Here is a 17677-nt window from a genome sequence, read left to right as displayed (position 1 = left end):
TATATCCAGTAAATATGCACGCATATGTTACCAAAAGATATGTACAAGAATGTTCATTACTGCATTATACATAAGAGCCAAAAACTGGAAACTCAACTCAAATATTCACTCACAGTAAAATGGATGAATGAAGGTAGTAATATTCATACAATGGAATATACTACACAGCATGCAGATGAACTATAGCTATACAGAACAACATGGATGAAGCTCACAGACAAAATGTTACCTGAAAGACACAGAGGAGTACATATTGGGAGCTTCTTATATAAACTTCGTGCACAGGCAAAACTAATTCCCTGTTAGAAGTCAGGTAACGGTAACTTTGGAAAGGAGGAAATAGTGACAAGAAGGGGGAATTAGGAGGGCTTCTGGGGCTTTGATAACGTCCTATGTACTGATCTGTTTACTGTTTAAACAAGCGCAGTCACCTTGTGAAAACTTATTCCAAAATTCTGGGTACTTTTCGGAATATGTTATACTCTAATAAACAGCTTTTTTCATTGCACTCTATGACTTTGTGAAAGTAGTATATCTACAACTTCAGTTTTATGTCAAATCACATATACTGCTGCCACCATTTTTATGCCTTATTAAGATTTTTATCTTTTTTTTCCCTACTCTTAGCTCAAGGTTCACACACTTCTCTCCATGAATGCCCCCAGCTTATATCTGACCTGTACAGGAGTCAGTAGTTTCATGTACTTTTTAGAAATGCATGTTAAATGATGCTGTTGCTGGGACTTCCCTGGCGGTCCAGTGGTTAAGACTTCCCCTTCCAATGCAGGGGGTGTGGGTTCGATCCCTGGTCAGGGAGCTAAGATGCCACATGTCTCGTGGCCAAAAAACCAAAACATAAAACAGAAGCAATACTGTAACAAATTCAATAAAAACTTTAAAAATGGTCCACATCAAAAAAATCTTTAAAAAAATACATGATGCTATTGCTGTTGATTCTGCTTTCTTTCAGATGCGACATGCAGCATTAAGAATGGCAGATGCAAGCAGTTTTGTAAAAAGGGCGCTGATAACAAGGTGGTTTGTTCCTGTACTGCTGGATACCGACTTGCAGAAGACCACAAGTCCTGCGAACCAGCAGGTCAAAATCTAAATAAGTTTTTTTTTAAGCTCGGCAGATACATTCTCCAAATCCATATTTGAACTTTTTGCGTTATAACTAACCTACATAATTTTATGCCCTACTTGTTTCTACTTCCTTTTGAAATCATAGAAAAGACTAGCAGCTTGGACAAATTAATTTTTCAAAATGCATCATCATTTTAAATAGAAATTCTGCAACTGTCTTCAGTCCGAGTTCTTTTCTGTGTCTGATTTTTTTCTCTGACCTTTATATCATGAAGCAATCGATTTGTGTGATTTCTGTATGCCTATTTGTAATTCGCCAAGTCAAATTAATGTAGTAATCCCATAACATAAAAGATACGTACGTGATTGACTGATAGGCTTCTAGTACAAGGATAGTGAATTTTAAGCATGATCTGTCCGGGCGTGTCTGGCTTACTCCAAGAAAGTTACTGCCTATCCTTGGGTCTCAGCTGAGTTTACATGCTTGGCATCACAACAGTTCCGACAACCATCTGTTTTAAGTTGTGTCAGGCTGATCAGCACAGTCAGTCTATACAGCAGTGGACAAAGCAATGTTTCCCACTCATGCCAACCATGCCACCATGTTGACAGCTGACTGGTGTGTTCAGAGCATCTCCACTCCAAACTCATACTGCTCTTCTCTGAAAAAGAAGGCAGTAGAAACCTGGATTTTGAAAAAAGCAGGTTCTGTGGGATCAATTACATTTGCTAAATGAGGGGTCTTTTTGAAGCAAACTAGATATAATTTCTTTTGCATTTCCAAGGCCTGATATCTTATTAAATTGGTACATTAAATCACGCACCATTCCTCTGTAACTGGGTTCGATACCTATCTCAGCAATGCACCCGGCAGAGGAAATTAAAGGCAGCATCAGAAGCCAAGAGTATACATGCTACACTAAAATGAAGAGTCTCTAATGCTTCAGGGACCCACCTGCCTCCTGTTCTTCTACCTGGTTCTTGACATACACTGCTTCAAATTAGCCTACCTAGGGAGGAGTGTGTGCACATATCTGTTTTAACCTTCGAAACCTAACTTCCAGTGTAGACAGATAGCATAGTAGGTAAACCCTTATAAGCCCTTCTCTGTTATAAGAGAGGAAAAAAAATGGAGACCCACCTCCAACTATTAAGTGTTATATTTGAATATAGCCTTAGCTTTAGCAGAATAAATAGGCCAAACCTAAAATAAGCTTTTCTGCCTTTCAATAGTAATGGTCCCTTTTCTCTAGCTATTGTTGATGATTTATATTTATACATAAGTATTCTGAACTAATTTCTTGTTTTCCCAACCACATGCTGTCTTCATGATACTCTGCCACAGCTGGTTGCTATAGAAATGTCTGTTATAAGGAATGTGGATAGAAGGAAAGTGAGAAATGAAATGTGAGGTGACTTTGCTGGACTACAAATTTCCATTCGGGTTGTCCCCAGTGTTTCAGTAGATGATTTCTTTTCTTTAGGAAATAAACCAACCCAAGGTAAAAGGTGGCCAGTGCCCAGGTAGATGTGGCTGTAATAATCATATCAATAACTTATTTGGTTAATACTCAATAGCCAGGTAATTAAATCACGATGATCTCTCCCCAATGGATACCTAAAGTCCACCTTGGAATCTAGAAGGCATTCTGGTCTACAAAAGAAACCCTGAGAATTCCCTGGTGGTCCAGTGGTTAGGACTCTGCACTCTTACTGCTGAGGGCCCGGGTTCGATCCCTGGTCAGGGAACTAAAATCCCATAAGCCACGCGGTGCGGCCAAAAAAAAAAAAGAAAGAAAGAAAGAAAGAAATCCTGTTAACAATAAGCAGCAGACATCCCATTTACCTAATTCTGAAATCAAAGTCACATGGCACCAGATTTCCATTCAGGGACAGTACTTGAGAGTAAGACTTTTTAGCAAAGAAACTAAACAGAAAGTCATTAGACTTTATAAAAGTCTTAAAAAATTCAATTCTGGAACACCTCTTCTATTTCCATAAAGATGATGGATTCCTGAGCCAAATATCCTTTTCATGAAGGGTTTGAAAACTTTCCATGAAAATAATTCAATTAACCTTTTAGTTTTAGACTATATTCATTGATTTGATTTTTTTAAAAATATCGACGGGCCTACTTCTCAGAAGTGACAAGGATGGGCCTCATTTTCGATTTTTGTAATACAAGTTCTGCTTGCCAATGAGAAATACCAGAACACTATTTTTTTTTTCCCATTTGTCTAGTGCCATTTCCCTGTGGAAGAGTTTCTGTCTCAAACCCTCGTATGAAGTTCACCCGTGCTGAGACTATTTTTTCCAATATGGACTATGAAAATTCTACTGAAGCTGAAATAATTTTGGATAACATCACTCAAAGCAACCAATCATCCAATGACGTCATTCGCATTGTTGGTGGAGAAGACGCCATAAGAGGTCAATTCCCTTGGCAGGTACTCTATATTTATGGTGTGTCAAAACCGGAGCCCAGTGGGCAAGGGCCAGGCCAGGTGGGAGGCTGAGGCTAGGATATCAGACAGACTTATTGGGATGAGGGAGGTATTTAGGCAAGTTTCAACACTAAGCCGGATGAGGAAGCCGGTGAGAGAGAAGTCCAGGGACAGCTACCATACAAGGTCAAGGAGAGTTTGGCATCAAGGAAATAGCACAGCAGGATTTCAGACAAGCAACAGGGAGGTCTGGAAGCGAGGTCACCGGTGCTGGGGTTCTGGGTATTACTTCAGCTTCAGCCCCTGGGAGAACTGGTGAGAGTCAGAAAGTTGCTAGATCCAGAGAAACTGAATTATTTTGAAGGCATTTTTAAAAGGACTCAGGAAGGATTAAGACAAGAACTGGGTTACTGGAACCAGGGCATATGAGACAGGGGTTGGTCAAAGGCTGTAGTTCTCAAAGTGTGGTAGCATCAGATTCACCTGGGAACTTGTGAGGAACGTAAATTTTCATGCTACGCCTCAGACCTACTGAATCAGCATCTCTGAGGGTGAGGCCAGCAATCTGTGCACTAACAAGCCCTTCAGGTGATTCTGACGCACTCTACAATTTGAAACGCACTGGTCCAAAGGAAACAAACTTTTTATAGAAGCTAGGCTCCAAAACACCAAACAGTAGACTCGTGGTCCCTAGTCCCACTTTTCTCCAGGTGTGATCTGCAGACAACCCACATGAAAATCACCTGTGCACATTTTTGAGGTAACAGCCAAGGGCTAGATTTGATACCCATTATTTCAAATCTTTTCACATCCTCCTCGCTGCACACTTAGTGTACCTGTTGTCTCCTTCCTATGGAGCCCAGCTAAGATCATTAGGAATGTTCAAGATCACTCATCCACACCTGTGCACATACACGTTCACTCGCTATTTCATCCATATGAAGTAAGATTACTGACTGTAGAGGTACCAAGCGCTAGGTTTTAGTTTTTTCCAAAAGTGAAGAGCTGTGCTACTTGCTAGGATACTTGAGAAAGACCCTGCCATACTTTCACACTGATGCCTTCCTCACCAGAGAACCGTCTCTCCACACCCACCCCCACCCAGTTTCTCACAAAAGGTTACTGGGTTTCAAAAATAGGAGACAAACTGAGTGTACAAAAGTCACTTTTAGACAAAATAAGAAAGAAAACCAACCAGAATCTCTCCCCATTTGTGGATGAGTCAGCTCGACCATGTCACCGTCAATCTGCAAGGTGGAAATGCTTGATCTGATTGCAGACAAGACTGCAACACACCTGCTGCAGCCCAGGCATCAAGAGAAAGCTAGCAACAGCTGGGGTTTCAATGGCCAAACTAGATCTGTGGCTCTAACATAGGAAATACTGTGTAGCAATGTCACCTAGAAAAAAGTGATTCAAAATGCTGATGCGTCAATAAAAGGGGATGGGAAATAACGTGACCACGTGGGTGAAGCAATCCCACAAAGCAGCACAGACAGAGTTCACTTTCCTCTGGAGTAACAAACAGTTTGAACGAACTGGAAATGTCTAGTCTGTTAAAGAAAAGGTTTAGGTGAGCTGTTTGCAAGAGTTAAAGGGCCACAAGAGAAAGGGGACGCCGACTTTTTCTTTGTAGACTTACGGGTGAAAGTTCCAGGCAGGCAGGTCGATCCTGGCCCCGGTTAAGAAAGCCCTTTCCGGGCTTACCTGGTGGCGCAGTTGTTGAGAGTCTTCCTGCCGATGCAGGAGACACGGGTTCGTGCCCCGGTGCGGGAAGATCCCACATGCCGTGGAGCGGCTGGGCCCGTGAGCCATGGCCGCTGAGCCTGCGCGTCCGGAGCCTGTGCTCCGCGGCGGGAGAGGCCACAGCAGTGGGAGGACCGCGTACCGCCAAAAAAAGAAAAAAAAGAAAAAGAGAGCCCTTCCCAACCACTTGGGCTGGCCACGTGAGCTGGGCAGCTCGGGGAGGAGATTTGGTTCAACAGATGTTCGTGGAATTGTTGACTCGAGCTGCTCTGTCACTGGGACAGCAGCAGCGGGACAACCCCATCCCGGAGAGCATCGAGGGCTCGGGCTCCCCTGGTGGGAGATGAGACAGGACAGGCTAGGGACTGCAGCCACCCTGTGCAGCTCTGAGACCCTAAGGAGCGAGCTTCACCTTCGGCGCAGCTTGTCCGCGGCCGCGTGCATTTCTTACCTTATTCTAGGGCTTTCGTCTCCGCTTCCCAGCTAGAGGAAAAGCCGCTGCTGCCGCCGCCGCCGCCGCCGCTGCCGCCGCCGCCGCCGCCGCCGCACACAGCCGCGCCGGGTCAGCCACAGACGCTTCCCAGAAGCCCCTGTGCTTCCGGCCGCCTTGACCCCCGACCCCCAAGGCCAAAGGTGAAGGCAGGCTTGCCTGACCTATAACCTCTGACCCTACATCACAGTGACAGAACACCCAAGAAAGGAGCTTAGGGAGGTGTGAGGCCAGTTTCCTTCATTTTCCCTCCAGATACCCAGCGCTGGGCTCAGAGCCCCTGGAGAACTCTGGGGACGGGAAGCAGGGACTCTGCAGGGCCACTTAGGAGCGGAGAGAGGAAGCTAGAGGGTTAACTCTTATATAGGAACAGAAAGGCTATTTCCTAGAGTCGGTATATCCTTAGCGGAGTGGGAAACTAAAACAGAACTCGAATTTCATACAGCTACAAAGGGAAACAATGAAAGATGTGAACATTAGAGTTGGGAAATCGCAACACCTGTACCATGAGACCACCTTCATCAACAGCTTAATAGTGAGAGATTTGAGGAAGTAGCACTGTGTTTCCGCTTTCTAAAGCTTTAATTGGGTTTTGGTCCCATGCACTTGACCCTGCCAGCCCACAATTCTGAGCATGCGCAAGCCTGCCCCCAAGAGTTCTGTCCTCCTCTTCTGCTTTGAGTTAGGATCCGACTGGCCCTGTGTGTGAAGTACCAGATCTTTCTCTTTTGTTTTATCATGGGCCTCAGGTTCTGTATTAGCCATAATTATTGTACATTTAATAATTTGAAGATCATTCTATGAGATTGATAAAAACGGAATACAGTGGAAACCAAGTAGTTAAGCTTTCCTTAATCCTTTATATTGGCTGTATCATATGCAATTGCCTGTATTTAACCATTTTACCCAACAAAATATGTCTTGAGAGGCAGTCTGTCTATCCCTTACTCTATTCTTGGCCTAAACAATCTTTAAAATGTCTTAGCATTTTCCCCAGTCTTGGCTGTCCTCAGCTTTGGCCTGAAGCTATCCTTAAAGGCACCTGAGCACTTGACCTATACAGCTACCTACACAGACCCAATCCTTTCCATTTGATTAGGATACACCCCCATAGCAGACAACATGCAGTTACCATCTGTACGAACCAGAACTTCTCTTTTTTTGCGGGGGGTGGGGGGGTGGACAGGGGTTGGGAGGAAGATGTTACAGGAAGGTCCTAAGACTATAGATATATCTTCACTTGGAAAGGTAATCCTCTATTTTTCCTAGCTCAGATGATACAGCTCCAATTAGCAGAAATGAAAACATAACATATGTAATCTCATCTGGCCTCACAAAACTATTTTGAACAGAACATTTATACAATTATTCTCTAGGATGGTTAGATGAAGTCTCTTTCAATGACGAGTCTAGTTAACCATTAAAAGCCAAAAGTGAGCATCCCCTCTGTGCCCAGAAAAATGAAGTAGGGCCAAGGGCTGGGCGAATCACACCTGTGGGCATAATAAGCTGTGCATCATGTAGAAATGGTTTTGCTCTTCATATGAAAGAGAACAAATGTGCAAAGAAAAAATGTTATTGTAAAGCTGGAGGTGGCTAAGTAGGGAGAGTGAGGGTTTACTGAAATCACAGGGAAAGGCCAAGTTTGACTTAAAAGTTTAGGAAGGGAACAACAGGGCAGCAGCTATTATTCTAGGCTGGCATTGTCAGTGAAGAACAACAAAACAGATATGTGAATGTGTGTTTTGCAGATGTGTGTGGGTGTGTGGGTATGTCTGAAAGAGAAATTAGGCTCCTGTTAGGATGTGACAAACATGAAAATGTTTGACAGATCAGAACTCTGACATCCTTGCTCAGAACATATGCTTTCCCATTTTTCCCAGCATTCTCCAAAGTGATGTCATACAAGAACTTGTCCTTCGCCAAGCAGACAGCTCATACCCAAACAGCTAATATTTAGATAGCTGTGATCCTGAGGTAGCCAAGCAAACATTCCAAAACCAAGTCGCTTGTAATATCTTTAAAGGCAAATGTATTTTAGGGCTTTTTCTTGGCAAAGATGTTTGCTAAAATTTCTAATACCAATCAGGAATGGGCAAAAGAACACTCTTCGGGCTTAGAAGAACACAGCTGTATTTCTCAGCCATCCACCAGAACAGTGTAGAAGCTCCGGGCAGCAAGTCTTTGGCAGGAGTCAGACTAGCTACATCAGATTAGTCTCTGTGCCCAGGGGCTGTGGCTATCATTCACTCTGGCCTAACTAGCCCATTAAGCTGAGAGATGTCCAATTCACCTCTCATATAGAGGAGAAGCACCATTATATCGTTGCATGTGAATGCTTAACTCCAGTTACTTGAGCAAATGTATTCAGTTGTAATCATTAGGCCCAGTAAAGAACAGTTACGCAAATTTGCTTGGTGATGAAACTCACCTGAGGTCTGGGCCAGCTTCATGAGCTGGTGACCAGTGCACTTGCACAGGGCCCTGTCTTCAAAAGGTTCCCGCATCTGTAGTTCAATGCTTTGCATTTGTGTTTTGTAACTCAAGTTCAATGAGACAATGGAACATGCGTGTGCTGGGGACCTGGAACCTCAAGTCACCACACTCTTACTTCTCAGCACCACCCAGGGATGGATTCTTGACCTCCCTCTCCCCTGTCCTGTTGTGCCTTGGCTAGCTCTCTCCCCTTTCCACAGCTGCCCAGTGACCACTACCACCCCCAACCTCTGGCTCACTGGCAGATGCCACCTCCTCACCCTCAACAGCTACCATTGTCATCATCCTCCGGCACAGGCACAGGGAGGGTTGAGGCTGGGTGCACAGACTCTATGCCATTTGGGGACGGGGCGTGGCCACATCGCATCTCAGGACCAGAAATGCATCATAGCACATTTGGAGGGTGAATGGCAGGGGCAAACCTCTTGTCCACCTTCATTCCAGGACCTGAACATATCCTGGCGGGGAAGTTGAAATCCCTTGGGAGTCACTGTTTGCTGTTGATTGCTACAGTGGACCAGTGGGAAAGACTGACTTACCCTTTCCCCTGCTGGGGCACAGGGCGTCGGCACAGGGCGTCAGCACAGGGCTGGCGGAAGAGGGGACCTGGCAGCTGAGGGCTGCCTTTGTGCTTGCATGCTCGATTTCAGGCTGTAGTCCCTGGGCACCCGTGAGGATCTGCGCACGGCCAGCGAATATCCCCCATACCCGAGGAAGCACAACTTTGAATAGTAAATTCAAAACACCATGATAGGTTGTGAGACACCACAGAAGAAAAGAAAAAGTTTTGTTTTTTAGGATCTTCCGTGACACTTTTTCCTCGCTTTTGAACAAGAGGCCCTGCGTTTTCATTTTGCAACAAGCCCTACAAATTATGTAGCCAGTCCTGCCTGGAGTGAGCACTTTTAAAACCTTAAGAAAGGTCACCAAGCCTTGGGAATTCTGAAACCGAATTTCTCAAATTTAATTATGCATAAGGATATTCTGGAGATCTTCATTTTCTCCCATCCCAGCCACCAAATATTCTGATTAAGTCTGGGTGGGCTCCCAAAGCTGCATTTTACAAGCATCCCAGATGATTCTACAGCAATCGGCCCACCAAGCACGCTTGGAGAAATACTGGGTGCTTAGAAGCCTAGATTCTGAAGCCAGGCTGACTAGGGTTTGCAACCCAGCCTCACCACTAACTAACCTTAACTAACTAACTGCATATCTAAACCTCAGTTTGCTCGTCTATATATGGATATGTTACTGTCACTCCACAAAGTACATAAAACACTTAGCACAGTGATTATCCATAGTTAGCAATCAATACAGGTTCAAAAAAAATTAAGATTGTTAAGTCTGGGCGATGGGTACACTGGTGTTTATTATCTTGTGTGAGTTTTCCTATATTTTTACTTTTCAACGTAAGAAGAAACAGCTAGAATGAGAGGGAAACCTGAGTATGGAAAAGAGGGTCAGAGGCTTGCAGTGAGTCAGGCCCATAGGTCTCCAGGTAGGAGGCTAGTGCTTTGGTGTCTAGGATTTAGCAAGTGCTTTAGTGTCTAGGGTTTAGCAAGTGTTCCATAAACTGAATTCAGGACAAAAAGAATCTTCACTAGAATATGCCCCCAAGGACCTTCTCAGACTCACACTTGAAAGGAGTGACCACACCCCTTCCCTAGTTTATTATGAATGGGTTTATGCCTGGGACTATGTGTGCTTTAGTAAAAAGTCAGCAGCTCACAAGGGCTAGGCAGGGCCCACACAGGGTTTACCAAATGTTAGTGTGCCCTCTAGTGTTCACACTTCTCAGATGGATCCAGGCCCTTGCATACACAAGAAGTGAAATTCTCCAACTTGATCTAGACATTGAGGTGGTAAAAATATTCATGAACCACTCTGGCTATACAATGAACGTACAGATGAAAGGATGGATTGGCCTCTTATCTAATAATGTCCAGGCTCAAAGGAGCACCCAAACACCTTTGTCTGCTTTGTCCCCAAATCAAACATAGCTTAATAGACCTTTTAGGACAGAGGCAGCTTACGGATCCAGTTGGGGGAGGAGAATAGAGCTGGGGGAGACCGGAAGGAGTGGGTGAGCTCTGCTGTTGCTCACTGCCTGGATGGCCATAGCACAGCCCTTAGGGAGGCCATAGGTCTCATTTCATATCATTCTGGCTTAGAAAGGGCTTGAAAAGACCTCCTGGAAAAATCAATAGTTTTTCTCTTTCAAATGATCTGTAGCAAGGAGATTTCCTCGTGCAGAGACAGAAGACTCGTTAATAACTATTGATCCCCAGAAGTCAAATAAGTGCATTTCTGAATGTACCTGCCATATCCCTGTGAAGCAATTCATGCTATCAGAGAACCTGACTCACCTGGAAAAGGAATCCAAGGGCCCTGAATCATCAAAAGAAGCCATTTCCTCATAGTTGCCTCATCTAGTGCTCCCCCTGGCTATCACTGCTCATTCTATTCAAGAGTTTCAGAAATGGCTTTTTTGATTGTGCTCCAGAAACACTAATTCATCTTCAAAGCTGACACTTTCCAGAAACACTCTACTTCTGGCAGCACCTAGAAGCCAACATTTTGCCCACTCCTCTAAACAGCACACATGGGTTTTTTTGTTCTGGATCAAATATATTATGTAGTAATATTCATAATTTTGTTTCCACAGGTCCTTTTGAGTGATGAAATTGATGGGTTCTGTGGAGGTTCCATCGTTAATGAAAAATGGGTTGTAACTGCAGCCCACTGTATCAAACCTGGTGTTAAAATTACTGTTGTCGCAGGTAAATAAAGAATGATAGACGTCTGCAACATCCCTAGATCTTCTGCATGACTGCTAGACCATACTTTACTAAGGCCTAATAAGCTCATTGCTAAATAAGTTGAACTAGTGGTAGAGGGGCCATCTCTTCAAAATCCAATGTGTTCCATCCTCCAAGCCCCCCATCGTTCTTTTGGCGGACCTTTCACGTCAGTGCAGTACAATTATCTATTGATGTGTCCGTTTCCCCACCAGACTGCGCCTTCCCAAAAGTCGTGTCATATCACTGATTCTTGTATCCTTGCACCTGGCACAAGCTGCAACCTGCCCTCAGTTAACATTGAATGAATGACCAAATGAATGTATTATCTGTGCTCAAAGAAGGGGTCAGAATCTTTGAAGTTGGGAACGTCTAGGATAATTCATAACAAGTCGATTCATTATCACCTGTGAACCGTGTAAGACTTGTAACAGCATGGGTGAACAGATCCATCTATCCGATGGTCCTGAATGGCTTTTTGGTCTGAAAAGTATGCATCGGCCCTCATTACATTTTACCAAAATCGTAACAATACAAGATCTTTGACACCTGACTGCCCGGTAATTCAATGATGCTAGGTGGACACTTGGAAAACGTGTTTCTTTGTGGGAAAGACTGTGATTGAAAAACAAATTTCTTTTCAATAGGTGAGCATAACACCGAGGAGACAGAAACTACAGAGCAAAAGCGAAACGTGATCCGTGCTATTCCTCACCACAGCTACAACGCATCTGTTAATAAGTACAGCCATGACATTGCCCTTCTGGAACTGGATGAACCCTTAATGCTAAATAGCTACGTAACCCCTATTTGCATTGCTGACAGGGAATACACGAACATCTTCCTCAAATTTGGATATGGTTATGTGAGTGGCTGGGGGAGAGTCTTCAACAGAGGGAGATCGGCTTCAATTCTTCAGTACCTGAAAGTTCCACTTGTTGACCGAGCTACATGCCTTCGATCCACAAAGTTCACCATCTATAATCACATGTTCTGTGCCGGCTTCCATGAGGGAGGTAAAGATTCATGCCAAGGAGACAGTGGGGGACCCCATGTTACCGAAGTGGAAGGTACCAGTTTCTTAACTGGAATTATTAGCTGGGGCGAAGAGTGTGCAGTGAAAGGAAAATATGGAATATATACCAAGGTATCTCGGTATGTCAACTGGATTAAGGAAAAAACAAAGTTCACTTAAAGAAAAATGTATTTCCAAGGCTGATATATTTGGGATTGAACATGGACAAGGTCCTTTCCTAACTAATCACTTTCCCATCTCTTTAGATTTGAATATATACATTCTATGAATACTGCTTTTTCTCTTTACCGGAAGAAGTCTAGCTAGAATTCATATTTTACTAGAATAAGTAGATTAGAAAATGTAATCACTAGAGAAATATACTGTGGTGGGAAATTGTGCCTATTCCTCCAGGTCCAGCCCTTGACAGAACTGTGAAGTTAAGTTCTTCATCCTGCGCATCAGGCATTATGTTTCTCCACTGGGGCGACTCCCTGCTTCTCCGTCCTTAGCAGCATTCCATGTGCCAGATCTTTCTCACCTCTCCCATCAAAACGTTAAAATTTATTAGATCTGTATCTAGGATATTTGGTCTAGTCCATCACAAGGCCAGCACCACACTCATACAGGAAGAACACAGGAGCAGCTGACAGGTTAAAACTCATGGGAAACACTACTTTTTTTTCGGTACCCTTATTCCTGCATCCTTTGTCCTTGCCAACTCCTCATCCCCAAATCAGTTCTGTTCTTTCTCTCTCCCTCTCTCCCCTTTTCCTTACATAGGCATTAAAGGAGGGAAGGGGCGCATCATACTGTTTTACTGCTGTACACAATTATAGATACCTATCAAACCCAGACTTGCTCTCAGTTTGGTCTTGGACTTGCTTTTCATTGCATAGGGATGAAGTAAGGTGCCTGAACTTGGAGGAAAAGTTCCTCTCAGACAGTCACATTATTAAAATACATACATAATGGAAGGAACGACCCATCAGAATAGTTTCCTAAGAGCTTTAATTGTGTTGTTATGGAGGTTTCACTAGACACGCTTCCATGAAGGCAAACCGGCGTGTCATTGTAACCAAGAAAGCTGACATCAACCCAGGTGTTTTGTCCCCTGTCAGAACAGTCAGTTTGCAACTAGAGCTAATAGAGTCTTCAAGAAAGAATTTGTTGGTGTGTCTCCAGTGTTATCCAGGGCTAAGGAAGAAGTTGCTCAGACCAGAGGAGATAGGCATCATGCCTCCTCAACTGGTGTATCACCACAGTGAAGAGGGATGCACTCATTACAATGAGCCAACCAACTCCCTTTTTCTGGTTCATGCTCCCCAAGCCACTTTTTGATTATAATTAGGCCTTCTATATTGTATGTTCTAGAGGGTTACTGACCAACCAACACATCAATCACATCAATAGTTCGATCTGTTAGACTATTTCCCTTTGTGAATTAAACTGGTGTTCTGATTCAGACCTTGGCTTTTCACGAATTTGGGTGATGTGAATCATTTACCGTGCATGTGATTACATGTGGAACTACTGACAACATCATGTTTTGGACCACTTTGACCCCACCAAGCTGCTGCTGCTCCTGCCCTCATCTCACCGTCCGCCAGACCTCACACTTGCTGATTTCTTTCAAGTTACTCTAGTTAATCCCTTTTTCCTTTAGTCTTTCAAACATAAGTATCAATAAATGTAGTTTTCAATTTCTCAAAGTGTTTCTTGTTGAATCATTCCCAGAGAGAGCTCCCAAACCCTACATTTGGCAGGACACCTTATACCTCCTGCGATTGGTCTTCCCTGTGGCAGAGGGAGGAGCTCCTGGGCCCATCAGTCTTAAATCCACAGCCTTTTTCCTCATAAGCTCAAAAATGACTGGATTCATTAGGACCCACATGTGGCATGTTGTCACCACTAAACATACGGGGCCTTTAAGCCCACCTAAGAGCCAGTGGCTTTGGATCCAGGCCCTCGCTAGATTCTACCTAGAGCATTTGCAGTCGCCATATAAGAATCATTAATGCTTTCAAAAATCGCTGTAGCTACTTAACCTAAATTGGCTGAAATATGCTGCTGCAACAATATTGGGAGTGACAGATTAAAATAGAACTCTTGCTGAGTGAAGAAAAGTGTGTTAATGTAGTGCAGTCATTTCAACTTGCTGTTTAAGTATGACTGTTTTGGGTTCTTTTGAATATTGTTTGCTAAATGCTGACAGGAACAAAGTGTCCAATTTTCTCTGCCAAGGGAGAAAGAAAGGTTTTCTCCCCAACTTTCCTGTACCATGACAGACCAGTTCGCAAAATTGCTTAATTATAATTTCTAAACCACTTCTGAAGGCTTACAATCCAATCTAAGAATGTCTGAGCTGCAAAGGCCCTTAGACACCATCCAAACTCCTCTACCCATTTAACAGATGAGGAAATTGAGGCCAAGATAATGCCAGACCCAAAGTAACACAATGTCAAGAGCCAGGACTAGAACTCAGGTGTCCCACTGCACACTGTGAAAGTACAATGCTTTCAATTAGAGCCCTGTCTATATTTTTAGGGCCGCTGGGGCATTCTGCATGGGTGGCTATCCTTTCAGCAAACCTGGGAGTGAAAACTGCCTGAAATTCTTACTAGTGATGCTCTAATTGACAAACAGGTGACCAAATCAAGAAGACCAACAGGTAGCGGGGAAGGCAGAGTGGCGGTCGAATAGCAAACTGGAACCACAGTCCTGGACTCAGAGCAGCACATGTGGAATGAACCTGCGGTGCTGGTGCCTGGCTTTTAGCCCAGCTGTGAGCACTGGGCCTTCCAGATGTGACATTTGACTTCTAGAGCAACTTCATCAGTGTCATCTGGCACACAGTCATCCTGGCAACATTTCAACTCGATTCATTGCAGCTGCGCAGGGTAAAACATAGGCAGCACGCCGACGAGACAGCAGCCTACCCCAAAAACTGCTGTTTGAGAGTTGAAGGAATGTTTCAAAGGCCCGCCGAATCTGGGATGCTAACAATGCCGCCCAGCCCTGGGTGTCGGGAAAACAGACTTCAGCAGCTGACAGGCCTGTCTGAGCAAAGCACTCAGGAATCAGGGCTCTTTTTGAATCTGAGGCTGATGCCATTTAGAAACCTCAGGGTTTAAAAAAGAAAAATGCTAGGATCAGTGGATTAATACAAAATTAAAACTTGGGGGGAAAAATCTCATGGTTAAAGCCACAAAAACCATGTTCTGGAAACTATGGAGTCACAGCAGGCAAAAGACTATGGGACCCTTGCCCTTTCCAACCAATCCAGGTACACAGATCACTCATTTTCTCCAAGAGTACTTTCAAGGCAGACCTCTTCCACCGTGTCTGTGGGGTTATAGCTTGCCTTGAGATTTCCAGAGTTAACCTCAACCTCTTGTATGGAGAAAGGTATCAGAAGGGAAGAACAGCAAGCAGACACTTTCTTATAGATAAAGAGGCAACAGCTTCTGGAAGACAGCCAAGACCCCCTCACAGAATGAGAGTACTATTTCGAACTCCTGGCCAGATCATTTCACCTTGGAAGGAGACTGACCTCTTTTTTGCCCCCCGAACCCCACCCCCACCCTACCCCCAAGAGCTACCTCTTGATTGGAGAAGGATGGAAATAGGAATATTTCCTATATTTCGAACCCATGTCCCCTGCATTGGCAGGTGAATTCTTAACCACTGTGCCACCAGGGAAGCCCTAATGCAGCATTTCTAGAAGTATAAGAGTGACAGCATGCAGGGCTTCTCTGGTGGCGCAGTGGTTAAGAATCCGCCTGCCAATGCAGGGGACACGGGTTCGAGCCCTGATCCGGGAAGATCACACACGCTGTGGAGCAACTAAGCCCGTGCGCCACAACTACTGAGCCTGCTCTCTAGAGCCCACGAGCCACAACTACTGAAGCCCACACACTCTAGGGCCTACGTGCCACAACTACTGAGCCAGTGTGCTGCAACTACTGAAGCCCGTGCGCCTAGAGCCCATGCTCCACAACAAGAGAAGCCACCGCAATGAGAAGCCCGCACACTGCAATGAAGTCCCAATACAGCCAAAAATAAATAAATTAATTAATTAATAAATCTATTTTTTTTAAACTTTAAAAAAAAAAGAAATGCTGCAGTGGATAGCTTCTCCAGATCAATAACCGTGTAGTGGCTTAGGTGCTGACCTCATAAAGTTAAGGGGTCTCACGATTTACACATGACATGCTTTAGTGAAAATCTATATATAAAAATCTATTTTCCTCTTGGAATATATTACAAAAATAAACATGCATTTTCATGACATTAAAACTCAGCTCTGAAAGTAAGTAGCCAAATTAAGAATACAACAGGTCTCTGAGAAACTCAGTGCATGCTTGTTGAATGAACCAATGGGTGAATGAAATGGAAGAAAAACAAGCTATTACTGACTACCTCAGAGCAAAACACAGTTATCTAAGGTAGGAATGAGATATTCAACCTGAACACACAGGGAATATGCCATAGAAAGGAAGAGAGACAAATACAGAGAGAATGCCTACATTCATGTGCTTCCAAGGATTATGAGAGGAGTTATTACTAATTTCTAGGAAATGTAAAAAAGAATTGCCCATAAGACCATTGTTTTAGCCTTTTCCTCTCCTGTTAACAATTTTTGCTTTTGTGTTTGTGTTCTCCAGAAGCCATATTTACCTCTCTTATCTGTGCTTTGTATCCTTATTTAGGTAGGTATTTTATTGTCGTACCTTGGTTTTATAGTCAGCTCTTAGCTTTCATTTGGATTTCAAAGTTTTATATCCAAATCAAACTGTTGTTCTTTGCCACAGGGATTTAATTTCTCTCAAAATGCATCCCATATTTTTCATTGTCCACACTCTCTTCCATATGTCCTGTTTTAGATGATTGTGCTTGAGATCACAATCTCTGCTTTTTTACTTTAGAAAATGTAAATTTGGGTAATTGATATGGCTCAAAGCATAGCTACACATTACCTAATGGTGGGTTATAATTCGGAAATCTTAGCGCATAAGGAATAAGGAATTTTACTGAACACTTACTATGGGCCTAGCACTGTGTCTGTTTCATAAGATAAAATCAGCCATGTGCTGGAACTGGCCTATACCAACTCACAAATGTGAATTTTGCACATCTCTTTCCAATGTCCGGTTCAGTGACTTCATGTCAGTAGCTTGAAATCCACCATAATAGGGGTATTTACACAACAGATATTGACAAATACTACAAATACTTTTTTTAAGAGAGCCAGTTGTTCAACATTTATCAACATACCAATTGACACAATCTAATTATTTGATTTAAAAAATTCATCAGTTTTACAGTCCTGCTATTCAATTATTGCTGAGTGAGCACTAAATACACTGTGAATTAAAATATAAAAGTTGCTTAAGGAAGCAGAATATTTATGAGCTAGAAATATTTAAAAATTAGACCTTTAAAGTTGTTCTCAGGTGACAACAAGTAGTTATTTTGTTGCAAAATAAAACAAATTTTTTTCAACTTTTCTTTTTTTTTTTGGCTGCATCACACATCATACCAGATCTTAGTTCCTCAACCAGGGATCGAACCTGTGCCCCTTGCAGTAGAAGCACAGAGT

General features: G+C 43.4%; 1 protein-coding gene across 1 annotated transcript in view; it reads left to right on the top strand.

The window, feature by feature from the left end:
- The window catches only part of F9 (coagulation factor IX), a 29918-nt gene extending 16161 nt beyond the window's left edge, over positions 1-13757 (top strand). The window contains exons 5-8 of the mRNA XM_081221566.1: positions 971-1099; positions 3328-3533; positions 10928-11042; positions 11708-13757. Coding sequence (XP_081077692.1) covers positions 971-1099; positions 3328-3533; positions 10928-11042; positions 11708-12255 — 998 coding nt within the window. The 3' untranslated portion in view covers positions 12256-13757. The remainder of the gene's footprint in view (positions 1-970; positions 1100-3327; positions 3534-10927; positions 11043-11707) is intronic.
- The last annotated feature ends 3920 nt before the right edge of the window (positions 13758-17677 follow it).

This window comes from Mesoplodon bidens, assembly GCF_964165515.1.
Source record: "Mesoplodon bidens genome assembly, chromosome: X".
In the NCBI taxonomy this organism is placed as follows: Eukaryota; Metazoa; Chordata; class Mammalia; order Artiodactyla; family Ziphiidae; genus Mesoplodon; species Mesoplodon bidens.
This window is presented reverse-complemented; position numbering and strand designations above follow the sequence as displayed.